The 20134-nt window shown below is 43.6% G+C and overlaps 1 protein-coding gene across 1 annotated transcript in view; it reads left to right on the top strand.

Annotated features, from left to right (window-relative positions):
• The window catches only part of ERCC6L (ERCC excision repair 6 like, spindle assembly checkpoint helicase), a 47767-nt gene extending 31013 nt beyond the window's left edge, over positions 1 to 16754 (top strand). The window contains exon 2 of the mRNA XM_032757168.2: positions 12726 to 16754. Coding sequence (XP_032613059.1) covers positions 12726 to 16410 — 3685 coding nt within the window. The 3' untranslated portion in view covers positions 16411 to 16754. The remainder of the gene's footprint in view (positions 1 to 12725) is intronic.
• The last annotated feature ends 3380 nt before the right edge of the window (positions 16755 to 20134 follow it).

The raw sequence follows: 20134 nt of genomic DNA, 5'->3' as shown, positions 1-20134 counted from the left end.
TGATGGAGTCTTGCTCTGTCACCCAGGCTGGAGTGCAGTGGCGCAATCTCGGCTTACTGCAACCTCCATCTCCCAGGTTCAAGCGATTCTCCTGCCTCCGCCTCCTGAGTAGCTGGGATTTCAGGCGCAGGCCACCACGCCCAGCTAATTTTTGTATTTTTAGTAGAGATGGGGTTTCACCATGTTGGCCAGGCTGGTCTCAAACTCCTGACCTCAGGTGATCTTCCTGCCTTGGCCTCACAAAGTACTGGGATTACAGGCATGAGCCACCGCACCTGGCCTTATTTATTTATTTTTGGGACAGGGTCTCATTCTGTTGCCAAGGCTGGAGTGCAATGGCGCGATCTCTGCTGTCTGCAACCTCCACCTCCTGGGTTCAAGCGATTCTCCTGCTTCAGTCTCCCAAGTAGCTGGGATTACAGGTGCTCACCACCACACCCAGCTAATTTTTGTATTTTTAGTAGGGAGGGGGTTTCACTGCATTGGCCAGGCAGGTCTCGAACTCCTGACCTCAGGTGATCCGCCCACCTCAGCCTCCTAAAGTGCTGGGATCACAGGCGTGGGCCACTGTGCCCAGCCAAAACAATTCCATTTACAATAGCAACAAAAATAAATGCTTAGGAGTAAATTTATACGAGGAGGTGCAACACTTAGATACTGAAAACTATAAAACATTGTTGAAAGAAATTTAAGAAGGCCTAAATAAAAGAAAGATATCCTGTGTTTATGGATTGAAAGATGTAATATCTTTAAAATGGCAATACTTCCCAAAGTGTTCTACAGATTCTAATGCCACATTTAAGAAAATCCCAGCTGGCTTTTTTGCAGAAATTGATGAGCTACCAGCCTGGCCAACATGGTGAAACCCTGTCTCTAGTAAAAATACAGAAATTAGCCGGGTGAGGGTGGTGCACGCCTATAATCCCAGCTACTTGGGAGGTTGAGGCAGGAGAATCGCTTGAACATGGGAGGCAGAAGTTGCAGTGAACCGAGACCGTGCCACTGCACTCCAGCCTGGGTGACAGAGCGAGACTCTGTTTCCAAAAAAAAAAAAAAAGAAATTGACAAACTATTATAAAAGCCATATAGAAATGCAGGGGACCCAGAATAGCCAAAACAATCTTGAAAAAGAGTAGTTAGCTGACTGTGGTGCCTCACATCTGTAATCCCAGCTACTCAGGTGCCTGAGACAGGAGGATCACTTGAGGCCAGGAGTTTCAGACCAGCCTGGGCAACATGGCGATACCCCATCTCTATTATTAATTTTTTTTTTTTTTTGAGACAGAGTCTCGCTCTGTTGCCCAGGCTGGAGTGCAGTGGTGCGATCTGGACTCACTGCAAGCTCCGCCTCCCAGGTTCCCGCCATTCTCCTGCCTCAGCCTCCTGAGTAGCTGGGACTACAGGCACCCGCCACCACGCCCAGCTAATTTTTTGTATTTTTAGTAGAGACAGGGTTTCACCATGTTAGTCGGGATGGTCTCGATCTCCTGACCTCCTGATCCGCCTGCCTCGGCCTTCCAAAGTGCTGGGATTACAGGCATGAGCCACCGCGCCCAGCCCCCATCTCTATTATTTAAAGAAAATTTTTAAAGGAACAAAGTTAGAGGACTCATAGTTCCTAAATTCAAAACTTACAACAAAGCTACAGTAGTCAAGACAGTGTGGTACTTGCATAAGTATAGATACAGATCAATGGAATAGAAGCAAGAGTTCTACACTGTTCTTTCCTGGAACAGCACGGAGTGCCCATATTTCAGGCACTTGCTTAGGTGTAGGGAATAATGGTTGCTGTTGTATTTTGTTCTTTTTGTGTTTCTTTTATTTTTTTTTTTCTGCTCAGTAAGCTTTCATGTCCACCTTCTGGTAATGGTCTTATCCCCTGGCCACTAGGGTGGGCAAGTAACATTCTTTAAAACTTTTATTGTGAAATTGTAAGATACGTATATTTCACAATATATGCATAAATAAAATGTATAAAACATGAATATTCAATTTAATCGTGGCCTGGGCCTCTTAGGATAGGAGCCTACACAAGTTTTGGTTTGGGGCTTGACACTGTCAGCTCCGTACTCTATTTCACCTACAAGAGCAATCACTGAAAAAAGCGTAAGGCTTTCTGTAATATTTATTATCTGGTTATTGGCTTTGGATTCCTCAGACAAGAACTATTTGGACCAAACTATATGGCTCAAAAGAGACCCAAGGTTCTTCTTGCTCTTTTAGGTCCTTTATACTCTGTCATAAAGAGAATATAAGCAGGCAGGAAGAGCAAAGCTGATTTCAAAGTGAGTAAAAGCAGGCAGGGTTGTTGAACTCCTCCTTTGTAATCAGACCTGAACATTTTAGTGCTGCTTTTGGTTGAACTGGGCAAATACCCTTCTGCCAGAATAAACAGGAAGAAGGCATCCTCCTACATGCTAACAACATGCCCTCAGAAAGCAGCTGAACCTGCTGGCTAATCACTCCGGAAAAAAACAGCATAACAGTAATTATGCCAAAACCAAAATTATCCTTTTTTCTGGCATAGCAGATGTGCTTTGGCATCTAGAGGGTATCCTACCAGCCAATGTTCTTCAGCAGAAAGAAGTTTTATTATTTTGGGGAGCATTTGGTGGCTAACATTCTGACTGACCCTTTGGAATAAAGTCTAACTAAAAATGAAAAATTCTCCAGGGACAGTTAGTTTCTTTTACAATGGGTATAGACCTTTAGTACCTCCAGCTCCTTAATCTTCTAGCCCAAGGTTATCTGGTTAACCACTGCCAAACACAAAAGGACAAATACTATATGATTCCACCTATATGAAATATCTAGAATAGGCACATACACAGAGACAAAAAGTAGATTAGATGTCACTGAGGGGTGGGAGAAATGGGGAGTTATAGCTTAATGGGTACAGAGTTTCTGTTTGGTATCATGAGAAAGATAGTGGTGATGATTACATGTTGTGAATGTAATCAATGCCATTGTACCCTTAAAATGGTTAAAATGGCAATTTTATGTTATATGTATTTTACCACATTTTTTTTTTAAACCTAGACTTCTGTCACAGTTATGGAAACTAGAAGTCTGAAGTCAAGGTGTCAGCAGGGTTGGTGTCGTTTTGGAGACTGAGAAATAATCTGTTCCAAGCCTCTCTCCTAGTTTATGGTGTTACTGGCAATCCTAGGAGCTTTTTGGCTTGTAGATGCGTCACTCCATTCTCTGCCTCCATCTTCATGTGGCATTCTCCTCTCTATGTCTCGGTGTCTCAGTTTACCTCTTATAAGTACACTAGTCATATGAGGTTAGGGCCTACCCTAATCCAGTATGGTCTCATCTTAAATCAATAACATCTGCAATGTCCTGGTCACATTCACGGGCTCCAGGTCGACATGAAATTTTGGAGGACTCTATTTAACCTAGTACAGGGCACTCCCGTGGATAAAATCTTCTGGGAAATGTACATAGAATCAGAAGGACATTGACAACAAAAAGATCCCCAGAAATGCCAACATTTTATAGGGGATATGTGGATGGAGAGGAATTCAAGATGCAGACTGAGCATCTTGAATGGTTAGTGAGGTAGAAGAAATCTAGGAGAAGGGTTGTATGCCACTGAACCCAAGGGGGAGGGAAAACTTCAGGAGGGATGTAGTTATCCATGGTTTTAAGCACAGCAGAAAGGTCAAGAAAGATAAAGACTAAGAACTGTCCATGGAGTTTGGCAATATGGAGGTTGGTGTCCTTGGTGAGAACAGTTACATTAGAGTGCTAGGTAAGAAGCCAAATCACAGCGTGTTATGAATCTTTCTTTTTGTATGCCTTCAAATTGAGAGGCAGCAGTCTATTGGCAAAGCAGTCTTTTTAGTCTCTCTTTTTCACCCACCACCTAGATTCTGTTATTAACATTTTACTATACTTGCTTTATCACATACCTATTCTTACAATATATCTATTCCATCAATCCATCTTCTTTTTTTAGGATACATTTCAAAGTAAATTGCAGACATCAGGATACTTCCCCCTAAACACTTCAGCATATAAACTGTTAAGTGGATTTCAATATTTGTTTAGTTTTTTTCTTTTAAAGTAAAATTTTCATACAAAGAAATGCACAAATCTTAAGTGTACGTTTGGTGAATTTTGACAAATGCATACACGTGTGTAACCCAAACCCCTATCAGAATACTATTATCACCCCAGAAAGTGCCCTCACGCCCTTTCCCAGGCAATTTCCACCTCCAGAGGCAACCACTGTCTTGATGTTTTCCATCATATGTTAGTTTTGCCTATTTTAGAACTTGATATAAGTGAAATTACACTGTTTCTACTCTTTGATGCCTGGCTTTTCCTCAGCATGTTTTTGAGATTCATACATGTATAAATTTATACATGTAGTAGTTTGTTCTTTTCTGTTATTGAGTCCTTTGTATGAATATATCACAGATTGGTGGGTTTTTTTGTTTGTTTGTTTGTTTTGAGTCAGAGTCTTGCTTTTTCATCCGGGCTGGAGTGCAGTGGCTCGATCTTGGCTCACTGCAACCTCCGTCTCCTGAGTTCAAGCGATTTTCCTGCCTCAGCCTCCTGGGTAGCTAGGATTACAGGGACCCGTCACCATACCTGGCTAATTTTTGTATTTTTATTAGAGATGGTGTTCTACCATGATGGCGGGGCTAATGTCGAACTCCTGATCTCAAGTGATCTGCCCACCTCGGCCTCCCAAAGTGCTAGGATTACAGGTGTGAGCCACTGCGCCTGGCCTAAACTTCTTTTTTTTTTTTGAGATGGAGTCTCACTCTGTCACGCAGGCTGGAGTGCTGTGGTGTGATCTCGGCTCACTGCAACTTCCGCCACCTGGGTTCACATGATTCTCCTGCCTTTGCCTCCGGAGTAGATGGGATTACAGGTGCCTGCCACCATGCCTGGCTAATTTTTGTATTTTTAGTAGAGATGGGTTTTGCCATGTTGGCCAGGCTGTTCTCGAACTCCTGACTTCAGGTTGTGTCCGGAATTGGTGGGTTCTTGGTCTGACTGACTTCAAGAATGAAGCCGCAGACCTTCGTGGTGAGTGTTACAGCTCTTAAGGCAGCGCGTCTGGAGTTGTTCGTTCCTCCCGGTGGGCTCGTGGTCTCGCTGGCTTCAGGATTGAAGCTGCAGATTTTCGCGGTGAGTGTTACAGCTCATAAAAGCAGTGTGGACCCAAAGAGTGAGCAGTTGCAAGATTTATTGCAAAGAGCGAAAGAACAAAGCTTCCACAGTGTGGAAGGGGACCCAACCGGGTTGCCACTGCTGGCTCGGGCAGCCTGCTTTTATTCTCTTATCTGGCCGCACCCACGTCCTGCTGATTGGTAGAGCCCAGTGGTCTGTTTTGACAGGGTGCTGATTGGTGCGTTTACAATCCCTGAGCTAGACACAAAGGTTCTCCACGTTCCCATCAGATCAGTTAGATACAGAGTATGGACACAAAGGTTCTCCAAGGCCCCACCAGAGCAGCTAGATACAGAGTGTTGATTGGTGCACTCACAAACCCTGAGCTAGACACAGGGTGCTGATTGGTGTATTTAGAATCCCTGAGCTGACATAAAGGTTCTCCACATCTCCACCAGACTCAGGAGCCCAGCTGGCTTCACCTAGTGGATCCTGCACCAGGGCTGCAGGTGGAGCTGCCTGCCAGTCCTGCGCCATGTGCTCGCACTCCTCAGCCCTTGGGTGGTCAATGGGACTGGGCACCGTGGAGCAGGGGGTGGTGCTCGTCGGGGAGGCTCGGGCCACACAGGAGCCCATGGAGGGGGTGGGAGGCTCAGGCATGGCGGGCTGCAGGTCCTGAGCCCTGCCCTGTGGGAAGGCAGCTAAGGCCCGGTGAGAAATCGAGCGCAGCGCCAGTGGGCTGGCACTGCTGGGGGACCCAGTACACCCTCCGCAGCCGCTGGCCTCGGTGCTAAGCCCCTCATTACCCGGGCCCGGCAGGGCCTGCCGGCTGCTCTGAGTGAGGGGCCCACCAAGCCCACGCCCACCTGGAACTCCAGCTGGCCCGCAAGCACCGGGCGCAGCCCCGGTTCCCGCTCGCGCCTCTCCTTCCACACCTCCCTGCAAGCTGAGGGAGCCAGCTCCCACCTTGGCCAGCCCAGAACCTTGGCCAGCCCAGAAAGGGGCTCCCACAGTGCAGTGGTGGGCTGAAGGGCTCCTCAAGTGCTGCCAAAGTGGGAGCCCAGGCAGAGGAGGCGCCGAGAGCAAGCAAGGGCTGTGAGGACTGCCAGCACACTGTCACCTCTCAATCCCCCCTCTAAACAGGACACCCCAACTGCTGTTGAGAATTTGGCCGATGACCGCTCTAGCTACTTCCTGCTGGATAGGGGTGAAGAAGGGGCCCTGCAGTTGTAGTGTCCTTCAGAGGGGAATTCTCTAGGCCAGGGGAAGTGCCAGCGGGTTGGTCCAGGGATCCTTAGTAGAAGTTGTTAGTTGAACTCATTTGGGGTTCCATTGGTAAGACCATCTGTAGCTTGATGGCCTCGATTCTAGAGGAAACAAACTTGACAAGAAGGTTAAAAATACAGGACCCAAAGGTGAGTAACAGCAAGATGGCTGCCACGGGACCTAGAAAGGGGAGAAGCCATGTTGCCCAACTCCAGTGGTTGGTATAAGAATTTGAAAGGCGTTGTCTGATTTCAGAAGCCTCTTCCTGTAAACGCCGGGCAGCATCTTGTACTATCCCCGACTGGTTAGTGTAAAAACAACATTCTTCCCCTAAGAAGGTGCAGAGTCCTCCTTTCTCAGCAGTGAGGAGGTCTAGGCCTCAGCGGTTTTGGAGAGTCACTGCTGCCAAAGAGTCTATTTGGGATTGTAAAGTAAGGATAGATTTCGTTATTTCTTGCAAACTGTCTGAGAGGCAGATATGGGTTGAAGATCCACATAAATAGAACATGCCTTGGCTGGGTAGACAGAAATTTACCCTGGCTTTTAAAGGAATGGGATACGCTGTTTTTTCTTTACAACTTCCATCTCTCTTTCTCTTCAACTTCTCCTTTGTCTCTTTCTTTCTCTCTTTCTCTCCTTGACTTTCTGTCTCTCTGTCTCTTCCTCTCTCAGCCTCTTTCTTTGACTTTCTGTGTCTGTCCCTCTTTCTCTCTGACTCCTTCTCTTTGTCTCTTTCTCTTTGATTCTCTGTGTCTGTCTCTCTTTCTGACTCCATCTTTGTCTCTTCCTCTCTCTTTCTTTGACTTCCTGTCTCTTTCTTTCCTTTCTGCTGCCTCTGCCCGCTGCTTATGCTGCTGTTCTCCCCTCTCCTTCCCATTTTGATGGCTTTGTCAGTGTAAGAAGGTGATCCAACCGCCTCGGCCTCCCAAAGTGCTGGGATTGTTTCCAGTTTTTGGCTATTAATAGTAAAGCAACATTGTTTGTTTTTTTGACTCTTAAATGCCTGTCTTATAAATGGCGCTAAGCAGGGAAAAGCTAATTATTAAATATTGTTTGACTGAAATGTGAACCATATTTTTCCCTAATTTATCTCAGAAATCACTATTTAATAATATTGTTTGTGTTTATATGTGATTTTAAAATGATCCCCACCTTAATTAAAATGACCATCCCTGAAAGTGAAGCCAAAAGGAAGGAATCCTCCTAGCCTACTCTGCCATGACTTGGGCTTTAAATGGACCTGTTTTCAATACTGGCATTCAGGTCACCTGCAATTTTTATGTTATCCAAATGTTTTATGTTTTATTGATTTTGATGGAGAATCAAAAGACATCTGTTGTGTCTAATGCATCTACATGCATCTTGACAAGGGGACTGGACATAGAGACATGTCAGGGAGCAGATACTCCAGGAGCTGGATCAGTACAGGGAAAGTGTTAAAGGGCAGGTCTTTGTTCTTAGAGCTCCCAAGATGGTGGCGGGCCGCTCCCAAGATGGCGGCAAGCCTTTTGTTCTCTGACCTGGGGTTCTTGGCCTCACGGATTCCAAGGAATAGAACCTTGGGCCACATGGTGAGTGTTATAGCTCTATTAGAAGCCGTGGGTCACGGAAGAGAACCGTGGAACCCAGCAACTAGTGTTCAGCTGGATTAGGACGAACCCGGGCTCTTAGCCATGCAGGAACAATGGCGAGCCTTTAGCCCGATTGGGAGCGGCAATGGGCACCTCGCTGTATCAGAAACGCAGCGGACACCCTTTCATATCTGGAGGGATGGAAGTCAGCGGTGGGTCTGCAACGGTGGCAAACAGTGGTGGACGGTGAGCGAAAGCTCAGCTCGAGCCGTAACAAACACAGACCAGAAGAGTGTGCAGTTGCAAGATTTAATAGAGTGAAAACAGAGCTCCCATACAATGGGAGGGGACCCAGAGGAGGTTGCCCCTCCCGGCTCGAATGCCTGGATTTATATCCCGATCGTTGTCCCTCCCCCTGTGCTCTCGGGCGATATATGATTTGACTATTTCTTTACCTCCTGCTTTTAGCCTAATTTGTATTTTAGTGAGCCCTCTTTACTACCTGATTGGTAGGGTGTGAGCTGAGTTATAAGCCCTGTGTTTAAAGGTAGGTGCAGTCACCTTCCCCAGCTAGGCTTAGGAATTCTTAGTCGGCCTAGGAAATCCAGCTAGTCCTGTCTCTCAAAACTGGGTTCTTGTTGAGAGGACAGCGATAACCCCACTCACATGCACCGAGATTAGCAGGTCTAGGCTCCTCCACCCCTATATGGGCCTAGTGGCTGGTGGCCAGATTACAAAACAAAGAGCATTTCTGATTGTTTTGCATGTGAAGAAAACAAAGTTTTATTAAGTTAGGGTCTTTGCATTCAGTTCTGTATCTCTTCACATTCTTTTTTTTTTTTTTTTTTGAGACAGGGTCTGGCTCTGTAGCCCAGGCTGGAGTGCAGTGGTGACACGATCATAGCTCACTGCAACCGCTGCCTCCCAGGCTCAAGCCATCCCTCCCACCTTAGCCTCCCAGTAGCTGGGTCTATGGGTGCATGCCACCAAACGCGGCTAATTTTTTTCTATTTTTTGTAGCAACCAGGGCTTCACTATATTGCCCAGGCTAGTCTCAAACTCCTGGGTTCAAGCAATCTGCCCGCCTTGGCCTCCCAAAATACTGGGATTAGAGGCTCAAGCCACCGCTCCCAGCCGTCTCTTCACATTCTAAAGTAACTTTGTAGGGAATGTTCCAAAGGGCCCTCCATAGCAAGGAAAATCAAGTGTGTGTCTTCTGCAACTTAAGCTTGTGTGCCTTTTCAGCTGCTCATTTGCAAACACTGTGTGTTTAGCTTAGCTTAGCTCTTTGGGGCATAGGTATAATAGTATGGCTTATTGGTTTCTCCAGATAGAAAAACTTTTCAGCATCTGAACTGGCAGACCTTCTGTGGAGAAGAAAGGTTTCTCAAGGTATCAGCCAGTTCCAAAGGGAGGTGGATTAGATGTTGAGAGGTTAATTGGCTATGGTCAAGGAAAATGTTTGCATCTGAGGAAATAGCTTTGGGGCAGAGATGATTTTATTCATTATTTATTTTTTGAGATGGGGTCTCGCTGTGGTGCACAGGTTGGAGTGCAGTGGTGCGATCTTGGCTCACTGCAACCTCTGCCTTTCATGTGATTCTCATGCCTCAGCCTCCCGAGTAGCTGGGATTACAGGCATCCACCACCACGCCTGGCTAATTTTTTTGTATTTTTAGTAGAGACGGGGTTTCACCATGTTGGCCAGGCTGGTCCCGAACTCCTGACTTCCAGTGATTCACTCGCCTCAGCCTCCCAAAGTGCTGGGATTACAGGCATGAGCCACCATGCCCAGCCACAGAGATGATTTTATATGGCCACTTGGGCAGGGCTTCTTATAGAGAAGAACTTTAGGTGGGGTTATGACCCAGGGAGTTAGCAACTGGGCACTTTTGCCAGTGAAAGGGTAGCTTTCCAGGTAACAGGACTTTGTAGCCCAAGTTTAATTGTTGTATCACCTTCCTCCAGGAGTTGTTTGTATATATTTCTTTTTTTTTTTAATTTTTGAAACGGGTCTTGCTCTGTCACCCAGGCTGGAGTGCAGTGGTGCGATCATGGCTCACTGCAGCCTAGACCTCCCATGCTGAAGCGAACCTCTTGTCTCAGCCTCCTGAATAGCTGGGACTGACTACAGGTGTGTGCCACTGATACAGTTTGGCCGTGACCCCACCCATAATCTCATCTTGAATTGTAATCCAGATTGTAATCCTCATGTGTTTGGGGAGAGACCCTGTGGGAGGTGATTAGATGTCCTTTAAAATAATCCTTAAAGAGAACCATGCTCTAGTCATATAATTTCAGGTAAAACCATTTAAACATACAAATTTTTGTTTTTATTGTCCATTCCTATGGAATTAAAAACTGACATTTCACCTCATACTCTAGCACTATTCTTCTCCTTGTTCTCTTGCTTGAGGGATATGGTTCTTTGTCCTGAACTGGTTACTCCTCCCTGTCCTCTTGGCTCCCAAGCAGGCCTGGCTTCTCCCTGCCTATGTTCAAGAAAAATAGGGGAGCAATTCTGGAAAAATATTTGAGTCCATGAAGTGTTAGCTAAGTTATCCAGATCATTAGGGATCCTGTGTGCTATAGATGGATAAATCATTACATTAGCAATAAAAAGGACATGTTTTCCCTCCAAGCCCTGAAAAATGGAAGTGATTAGAAGCTAAGTGGCTAAATCAAACTGCATTGTAAAAAGTATTCTAGTCTTGCAAATAATCAGATATCCAGGGCAGTGCTATTAAAAGCATTTATTTTTCCTCCTGATTCCATTGTAGGGAAAGAATACCATCCTAGGTCCAACTTAATTGGTGGAATAGACTGAGGGGAAAGGAAGAGCTGAGATGCAGTTGTTAGACAGACCTGCTAACTAGGGTGCACCAGGGACTGGGGAGGGCAGCTTGGCTCACAGCAGCGGTTTAACCCAGCCAGAAAGCAGTGATGTCCAAGGAATACTGTAAACTCTGGTTGTGATTCAGGCAGAGGTTGACAAATGGGAGTTCCAGAGGGTGGGTAGAGCACAGCAATAAGTATTTTAGGCTGGTGCTAAGAAGTCTAGGCACACAGTTGCCATTTAAAAGGCTGGTGTGTGTGATTAGTGGGGACTCTGGCCCAGAGCTAGGGATCAGGGGCAGCACTTTAGTCTCTGGGGAAGACGCCTGGCTAGAGTTACACAGAACCCCAGGTTTCATGATACTGGGTAGGTTACCAGTTCAGGAACTTGGAAATAATCTAATAATTTAAGAATGTTATTTTTTCCTTCAAGCTCTAGAACATAGATCAAGACCGCTTTCCAAAGCAGCTCTGAACCATTAATAATTCCCACCAATAGTGGGAGTTTTTCACACCTTGCCAACACTTGGTATTTTCCCACTTGTTGGTTATAGCCATCCTAATGGGAAGTGGTATCTCCTTGTGGTTTTGGTTTGCATTTCCCTGACAACTAATGATGTTGAGAGTCTTTTCATGTGCCCATCTGTATATCTTTTTTCCATTTATTTATTTATTTATTTTTTAAGAGACAGAGTCTCGCTATGTTGTTCAGGCTAGTCTTAAACTCCTGACCTCAAGCGATCCTCCTGCCTTGGCCTCCCAAAAGTGCTGGGATCACAGTCATGAGCCACCACACCCGGCCCTGTATATCTTTTTTCCCCCTCTGGTTGCTTGTGTGTTTGGCATCATATTTAAGATATTGCCAAATCCAAGTCATGAAGATTTTTACACCTATATTTTTTCCTAAGTTTTGTAGGTTTAGCCCTTAGATTTAGGTCTGTGATCCATTTTGAGTTAATTTTTGTGTATGGTATGAGTAGGGGTCCAATTTCATTCTTTTGCACATGGATATCCAGTTGAAAAGATTTCTTTCCCCAGTGAATTATTTTGGCGCCCTTACTGAAAGTAATTGACCATAAACCACTGAAGAATTTTACGCAGAGGAGTGACATGATTTTTTTTATGCTTTAAGACAGTATTGCTGGCTGCTATATAGAGTGTGTATTGGAGGGGCAAGAGTTTATGTAGGGAGAGCAGTGAGTAGGAAGCTGCAGTTATCCAGGCCAGAGATGATGGTGACTTCGGCCACAGTAATGGTAGTAGAGATGGAAAGAAGGTGGTTATAATTTGGGAAATAAAGTTAGTAGGACTTGGGACTGCCTGGCCTGGGGGTGGGACATAAAAAGAAAGGACAAGGATGACTCCTATTTAGGTTGGGGTCAAGGATTCTCTTCAGATTTGAAGTTTGGGTGGCTAAATAGATGGTAGTGTTATTTACTACCACACAAATGGAGAAGCACGTTTTTAGAGGGGAAATAATGAGTCTAGTTTGGGATGAATTGAATTTGATTTCAAGTGGAGATGTCCAGAAGGCAGCTGGAATATGGGTCTAGAGTAGAGCTTGAGGGACAGCTCTAGGTTGGAGAGAGTGATTTGAGAGTCATGAGCACATAGGTGGGAGTAGAAGCACTTCATACTTCTTACGGGTGCCAACTTAAAAAAAATAATGTGGAACCAATAACCTTTGCACATTCATTTTCCACAACTAGTGCCTGAAGGTATTGCTGGCAGCATCTGGTGGATATTTGTTTGTTTCTCAAGTGACGCCAGCTTTCATTGGCATCTTCTGTGCTAATCTTTCCCATCCTGAATTGAGGATATTAAAAGTCCAGCTGCAGTTTGGATTCTAAAATGAACTCTAAAGCATTCTTAGACTGAATGTTCAATGTTTCCTTTCTCTTCTTCTTCTTTTTTTTTTAATAGATATGTGAAAGAGGCCAAAGAAGCAACTAAGAATGGAGATCTGGAAGAAGCATTTAAACTTTTCAATTTGGCAAAGGACATTTTTCCCAATGAAAAGGTGCTGAGCAGAATCCAAAAAATACAGGAAGCCTTGGAGGAGTTGGCAGAACAGGGAGATGATGAATTTACAGATGTGTGCAACTCTGGCTTGCTGCTTTATCGAGAACTGCACGACCAACTCTTTGAGCACCAGAAGGAAGGCATAGCTTTCCTCTATAGCCTGTATAGGGATGGAAGAAAAGGTGGTATATTGGCTGATGATATGGGATTAGGGAAGACCATTCAAATCATTGCTTTCCTTTCTGGCATGTTTGATGCTTCACTTGTGAATCATGTGCTGCTGATCATGCCAACCAATCTTATTAACACATGGATAAAAGAATTCATCAAGTGGACTCCAGGAATGAGAGTCAAAACCTTTCATGGTCCTAGCAAGGATGAACGGACCAGAAACCTCAATCGGATTCAGCAAAGGAATGGTGTCATTATCACTACATACCAAATGTTAATCAATAACTGGCAGCAACTTTCAAGCTTTAGGGGCCAAGAGTTTGTGTGGGACTATGTCATCCTTGATGAAGCACATAAAATAAAAACCTCATCTACTAAGTCAGCAATATGTGCTCGTGCTATTCCTGCAAGTAATCGCCTTCTCCTCACAGGAACCCCAATCCAGAATAATTTACAAGAACTATGGTCCCTATTTGATTTTGCTTGTCAAGGGTCCCTGCTGGGAACATTAAAAACTTTTAAAATGGAGTATGAAAATCCTATTACTAGAGCAAGAGAGAAGGATGCTACCCCAGGAGAAAAAGCCTTGGGATTTAAAATATCTGAAAACTTAATGGCAATCATAAAACCCTATTTTCTCAGGAGGACTAAAGAAGATGTACAGAAGAAAAAGTCAAGCAACCCAGAGGTCAGACTTAATGAAAAGAATCCAGATGTTGATGCCATTTGTGAAATGCCTTCCCTTTCCAGGAAAAATGATTTAATTATTTGGATACGACTTGTGCCTTTACAAGAAGAAATATACAGGAAATTTGTGTCTTTAGATCATATCAAGGAGTTGCTAATGGAGACGCGCTCACCTTTGGCTGAGCTAGGTGTCTTAAAGAAGCTGTGTGATCATCCTAGGCTGCTATCTGCACGGGCTTGTTGTTTGCTAAATCTTAGGACATTCTCTGCTCAAGATGGAAATGAGGGGGAAGAATCCCCAGATGTGGACCATATTGATCAAATAACTGATGACACATTGATGGAAGAATCTGGAAAAATGATATTCCTAATGGACCTACTTAAGAGGCTGCGGGATGAGGGACATCAAACTCTGGTGTTTTCTCAATCGAGGCAGATTCTAAACATCATTGAACGCCTCTTAAAGAATAGGCACTTTAAGACATTGCGAATCGATGGGACAGTTACTCATCTTTTGGAACGAGAAAAAAGAATTAACTTATTCCAGCAAAATAAAGATTACTCTGTTTTAATGCTTACCACTCAAGTAGGTGGTGTCGGTTTAACATTAACTGCAGCAACCAGAGTGGTCATTTTTGACCCTAGCTGGAATCCTGCAACTGATGCTCAAGCTGTGGATAGAGTTTACCGAATTGGACAAAAAGAGAATGTTGTGGTTTATAGGCTAATCACTTGTGGGACTGTAGAGGAAAAAATATACAGAAGACAGGTTTTCAAGGACTCATTAATAAGACAAACTACTGGTGAAAAAAAGAACCCTTTCCGATATTTTAGTAAACAAGAATTAAGAGAGCTCTTTACAATCGAGGATCTTCAGAACTCTGTAACCCAGCTGCAGCTTCAGTCTTTGCATGCTGCTCAGAGGAAATCTGATACCAAACTAGATGAACATATTGCCTACCTGCAGTCTTTGGGGATAGCTGGAATCTCAGACCATGATTTGATGTACACATGTGATCTATCTATTAAAGAAGAGCTTGATGTGGTAGAAGAATCTCACTATATTCAACAAAGGGTTCAGAAAGCTCAATTCCTCGTTGAATTCGAGTCTCAAAATAAAGAGCTCCTGATGGAACAACAAAGAATTAGAAATGAGGGGGCCTGGCTAAGAGAACCTGTATTTCCTTCTTCAACAAAGAAGAAATGCCCTAAATTGAATAAACCACAGCCTCAGCCTTCACCTCTTATAAGTACTCATCATACTCAGGAAGAAGATATCAGTTCCAAAATGGCAAGTGTAGTCATTGATGATCTGCCCGAAGAGGGTGAGAAACAAGATCTCTCCAGTATAAAGGTGAATGTTACCACCTTGCAAGATGGTAAAGGTACATGTAGTGCTGACTCTATAGCTACTTTACCCAAGGGGTTTGGAAGTGTAGAAGAACTTTGTACTAACTCTTCATTGGGAATGGAAAAAAGCTTTGCAACTAAAAATGAAGCTGTACAAAAAGAGACATTACAAGAGGGGCCTAAGCAAGAGGCACTGCAAGAGGATCCTCTGGAAAGTTTTAATTATGTACTTAGCAAATCAACCAAAGCTGGTATTGGGCCAAATTTAGATCAACTAAAGGATGATGAGATTTTACGTCATTGCAATCCTTGGCCCGTTATTTCCATAACAAATGAAAGTCAAAATGCAGAATCAAATGTATCCATTATTGAAATAGCTGATGACCTTTCAGCATCCCATAGTGCACTGCAGGATGTTCAAGCAAGTGAGGCCAAGTTGGAAGAGGAACCTTCAGCATCTTCACCACAGTACGCATGTGATTTCAATCTTTTCTTGGAAGACTCAGCAGACAACAGACAAAATTTTTCCAGTCAGTCTTTAGAGCATGTTGAGAAAGAAAATAGTTTGTGTGGCTCTGCACCTAATTCCAGAGCAGGATTTGTGCATAGCAAAACATGTCTCAGTTGGGAGTTTTCTGAGAAAGACGATGAGCCAGAAGAAGTAGTAGTTAAAGCAAAAATCAGAAGTAAAGCTAGAAGGATTGTTTCAGATGGCGAAGATGAAGATGATTCTTTTAAAGATACCTCAAGCACAAATCCATTCAACACATCTCTCTTTCAATTCTCATCTGTGAAACAATTTGATGCTTCAACTCCCAAAAATGACATCAGTCCACCAGGAAGGTTCTTTTCATCTCAAATACCCAGTAGTGTAAATAAGTCTATGAACTCTAGAAGATCTCTGGCTTCTAGGAGGTCTCTTATTAATATGGTTTTAGACCACGTGGAGGACATGGAGGAAAGACTTGACGACAGCAGTGAAGCAAAGGGTGCTGAAGATCATCCAGAAGAAGGGGCGGAGGAAAGCAGTGGCGAAGCCTCCAAGTATACAGAAGAGGATCCTTCCGGAGAAACACCGTCTTCAGAAAACAAGTCCAGCTGGTTAACGACATCTAAGCCTAGTGCTCTAGCTCAAGAGACCTCTCTTGGTGCCCCTGAGCCTTTGTCTGGTGAACAGTTGGTTGGTTCTCCCCAGGATAAGGCAGCAGAGGCTACGAATGACTATGAGACTCTTGTAAAGCGTGGAAAAGAACTAAAAGAGTGTGGAAAAATCCAGGAGGCCCTAAACTGCTTAGTTAAAGCGCTTGACATAAAAAGTGCAGATCCTGAAGTTATGCTCTTGACTTTAAGTTTGTATAAGCAACTTAATAACAATTGAGAATGTAACCTGTTTATTGTATTTTAAAGTGAAACTGAGTATGAGGGAATTTTTGTTTCCATAATTGGATTCTTTGGGAACATGAAGCATTCAGGCTTAAGGCAAGAAAGATCTCAAAAAGCAACTTCTGCCCTGCAATGCCCCCCACTCCATAGTCTGGTATTCTGAGCACTAGCTTAATATTTCTTCACTTGAATATTCTTATATTTTAGGCATATTCTGTAAATTTAACTGTGTTGTTTCTTGGAAAGTTTTGTAAAATTATTCCGGTCATTCTTAATTTTACTCTGAAAGTGATCATCTTTGTATATAACAGTTCAGATAAGAAAATTAAAGTTACTTTTCTCAAGTGTTTTCCATCCACTTTGTTTCACTGAGATGATACTGGCAGATCTTAAGATATGCTTGTGAACATGCTGTTTCATGCTTTCAGCTTAATACAGGTTGAGCATCCCTAATCCAATCCAAAATGGGGAAACTTACTGAGTGCTGACATGATGCCACAAGTGAGGAAAGTTCCATACCTGATGTCATGTGACATGTCACAGTCAAAATGAAGGTATATAACACACTGTTTACTCAGCATCCCCAAGAGAAAAGAGATTGTTAGACCCCTTCAGTTACTATATATCCTTTCCACACAGGCCCAGATTCTCCCATGCAAGCCTGCATACAAAGGGTAATAAAATGGTTCAACATACACAAACTTTGTTTCATGCACAAAATCATTAAAAGTAATTATAAAATTACCTTCAGACTATGTATATAATGTATATATGAAACATAAATGGATTTCATGTTTAGACTAGACTTGGATCCCATCTCCAAAATATCTCATTATGTGTATGGAAATTCTCCAAAATCAAGAACACTTCTGGTCCCCAGCATTTTGGATAGAGTACTAAACTGGAATAGCAGAAAGCTGAGCTAGGTACCTGGTGCTAGGATTCTTTATCACTGGTAGCTTGCCCTGGAGTCACTGCTGACCATTTAGCCATTCTTCATGCACCATTAACTGTGTTCTCCCTTTCGCCAAACCAGGTATCTCGTCTATTCTGACACATATTATCACAGTCTATCTTTGGATTGTAGACTGAAAAGGAGTTTGGTTCCCTTGCAGAAAGATAAAGTGCTGTATAGCACGCTGCACTCTGTCACCAGAGAACTGGACTATCCTTGATGAAGTACTATGTGTTGGGCACTCCACACAGGTTTCTCATTTCAGCCTTACCATAATCCTTTGAGGTGAAGGGAGAATAGCATTTCCATTTTTCATGTGAGGAAACAAAGGCTCAGTGAGGCCGTGACTTCCCTGTGGTGACATGGTTGGGGTGAAACCGATTTTTAACCTTGTGTAAATGAATACACTAAAATACACTGAGCTGTTTTTACTCACAACACTTCTGACACCAAATGTGGGGGTTTTCCCCATCAAGCAATTCTCCAGTTCTCCAATTCAAAATTGAACTGGTGTCCTACAATTCAATTTCGACACTACCCAGGGTTAGCATCAGACTCCCTAAGTTTAAGGGCTCAGTCCCACCAGACTGCTCTCACTTCAGACGTCAGTGCTAAGTGTTCGGTCCCCATGTTACCCACACTTCTGTCTGACTTGGCTACAAATTAGGAGTTCCCATGACTGCCCCATCCCACCCCCGGTTTAATAATTTGCTAGAATAGCTTATAAAACTCAGGAAACGTTTACTTACTATTGCCAGCTTATTATAAAGACTACAACTCAGGAACACCCAAACGGAAGAGATGTGTAGGGCAAGGTATGGGGGTGGTGCATTAAGTGTCCATGCCCTCCAGGCACACCACCCTCCCAACATTTTGATATGTTAATCCAGGGCTCTCCAAACTCCATTGTTGTTAGGGTTTTTGAGGTTTCCTTAGGGAGGCATGATTGATAAAATAATTGGCCATGGGTGATTAACTCATCTTCTCTCCCCTCTGCAGAGGTTGCAGTTAGGGCTGAATGTTCCCTCTAATCATGCCTTGATGTTTCTAGTGACCAGCCCCCATCCTGAAGCTACTAGGGGCCTCCAGCCACAAGCTATCTCATTAGCATACAAAAGACACCAGTTGAGATTTCAAGGCTTTCAGGAACTATATGCCAGGAACCAGGGACAAAGACCAAATATTTATTTTTATTATATCCCATACATATAAAAGTTACTTGTAAATTGTATGTATATATGCAGTAATAATCTCATGTATATTACAAGAGATTACAGAAGTTCAAAAGAAACTGAATTTCAGGTTATTGATGGAACAAAATTTTGCTCTAAAAGCAATTATTACTATTTTAGGGTAATATGATTAAATATATATCATTATTTTTGAAATATTGGTGTAACTGTGAAGCAATTCACAGTCTGCATCTGAGTTCAGCTTACCATTTCCCTGTGCTTCCCACCGTGATGTGAAGGGAGTGGCTGCGCCCTACATCATCTTTTTCTGTCCCTTCTACCACACACACAAATGTTTGTGAAAATTCAGCTAATAAACTTCTTTCTTCCCTGATGTAGAAAACAAAAAATCCACACAATTTATTTGCCTTCAAGGAAGCTTTAGCGGCCTATATCCATTTGATCTGAACAGTGAAGCGTCTAAGTCCTAGGAATATTTCCCACTGAAAATAGCAATGCCCTTTCTGTTCAAGTGTGTGTGTACTATGACAAATTTCTGTTGTTTGGGGAAAAAAATACATGCTCATATTCAAGCAGTATCCATAGCAGGGATTTTTAACCTGGGGTTCATGGGTAGAAGAAGTCAGGTGTCTGAATTTGGATGGGAACAAAGTTTTATCTTTTCTCTGTCTGGTAGCTGAAATATAGCACTTCCTTTCATCATGAATGTGAAGCAGGAAAATAGGGTCTGGAGGCGGGGAACATAAGGCCGATTCACACTAAAGCTGTGACAGGAAATATCCGCTCCACAGGGCGCAGGCCAGGTAAATGACTTTGTAACTTCACTTCATCCTTTCCATTTACATAGGGTATACCCCAAGTAACCAATGGAATCCTCTAGGGGATATTTAAACTCCCAAAAATTATCTAACAGGGTCTTTTGAGCTCCTATGCTGTGGAGTGTAGTTTCGTTTTCAATAAATCCCTTTGTCCCTTCCTTGCTTTGTGCGTTTCGTTCTTTGTTCAAGATGCCAAGAACCTGGACATCCTCCACTGTTAACAAATGTACCCATAAACTGCGGAAGTATTAGCAGTACATGTTATGTCACCAGTGGAAATCACATAGACTTTGGGGTTATTGCAGATATCTCGAAATGCCATTGATATTCATTACTGCAAAATCACAGTGCTTTTTAGACCTACTACCAGGTATTTAATAAAGAGGCACACACACATATTACAAACAACTTTTTTTTCTGAGACGAGGTCTTACTCTGTCACCCAGGTGGGAGTGCAGTGGCACAATCTTGATTCACTACCTCTGCCTTCTGGGCTCAAGCGATCCTCCCACCTCAGCCCTACCTGCCCCTGCCAGGAGTAGCTGGGACTACAGGTGTGCGCCACCACCACGCCTGGTTAATTTTTTGTATTTTTGGTAGAGACAGGGTTTCACCATGTTCCTCAGGCTGGTCTCGAACTCCTGAGCTCAGGCAATCCACCTGTCTCGGATTACAGGCGTGAGCCACTGTGCCCAGCCACAATTTAAAAACTTTAGACTACCGTATTTCAGCATAGTTGATGTCTTTTGTAAT

This window comes from Hylobates moloch, unplaced genomic scaffold (genome assembly GCF_009828535.3).
Source record: "Hylobates moloch isolate HMO894 unplaced genomic scaffold, HMol_V3 SCAFFOLD_7, whole genome shotgun sequence".
NCBI lineage: Eukaryota > Metazoa > Chordata > Mammalia > Primates > Hylobatidae > Hylobates > Hylobates moloch.
Note: the sequence above shows the minus strand (reverse complement) of the source record. Positions and strands in the feature narration are given on the sequence as shown.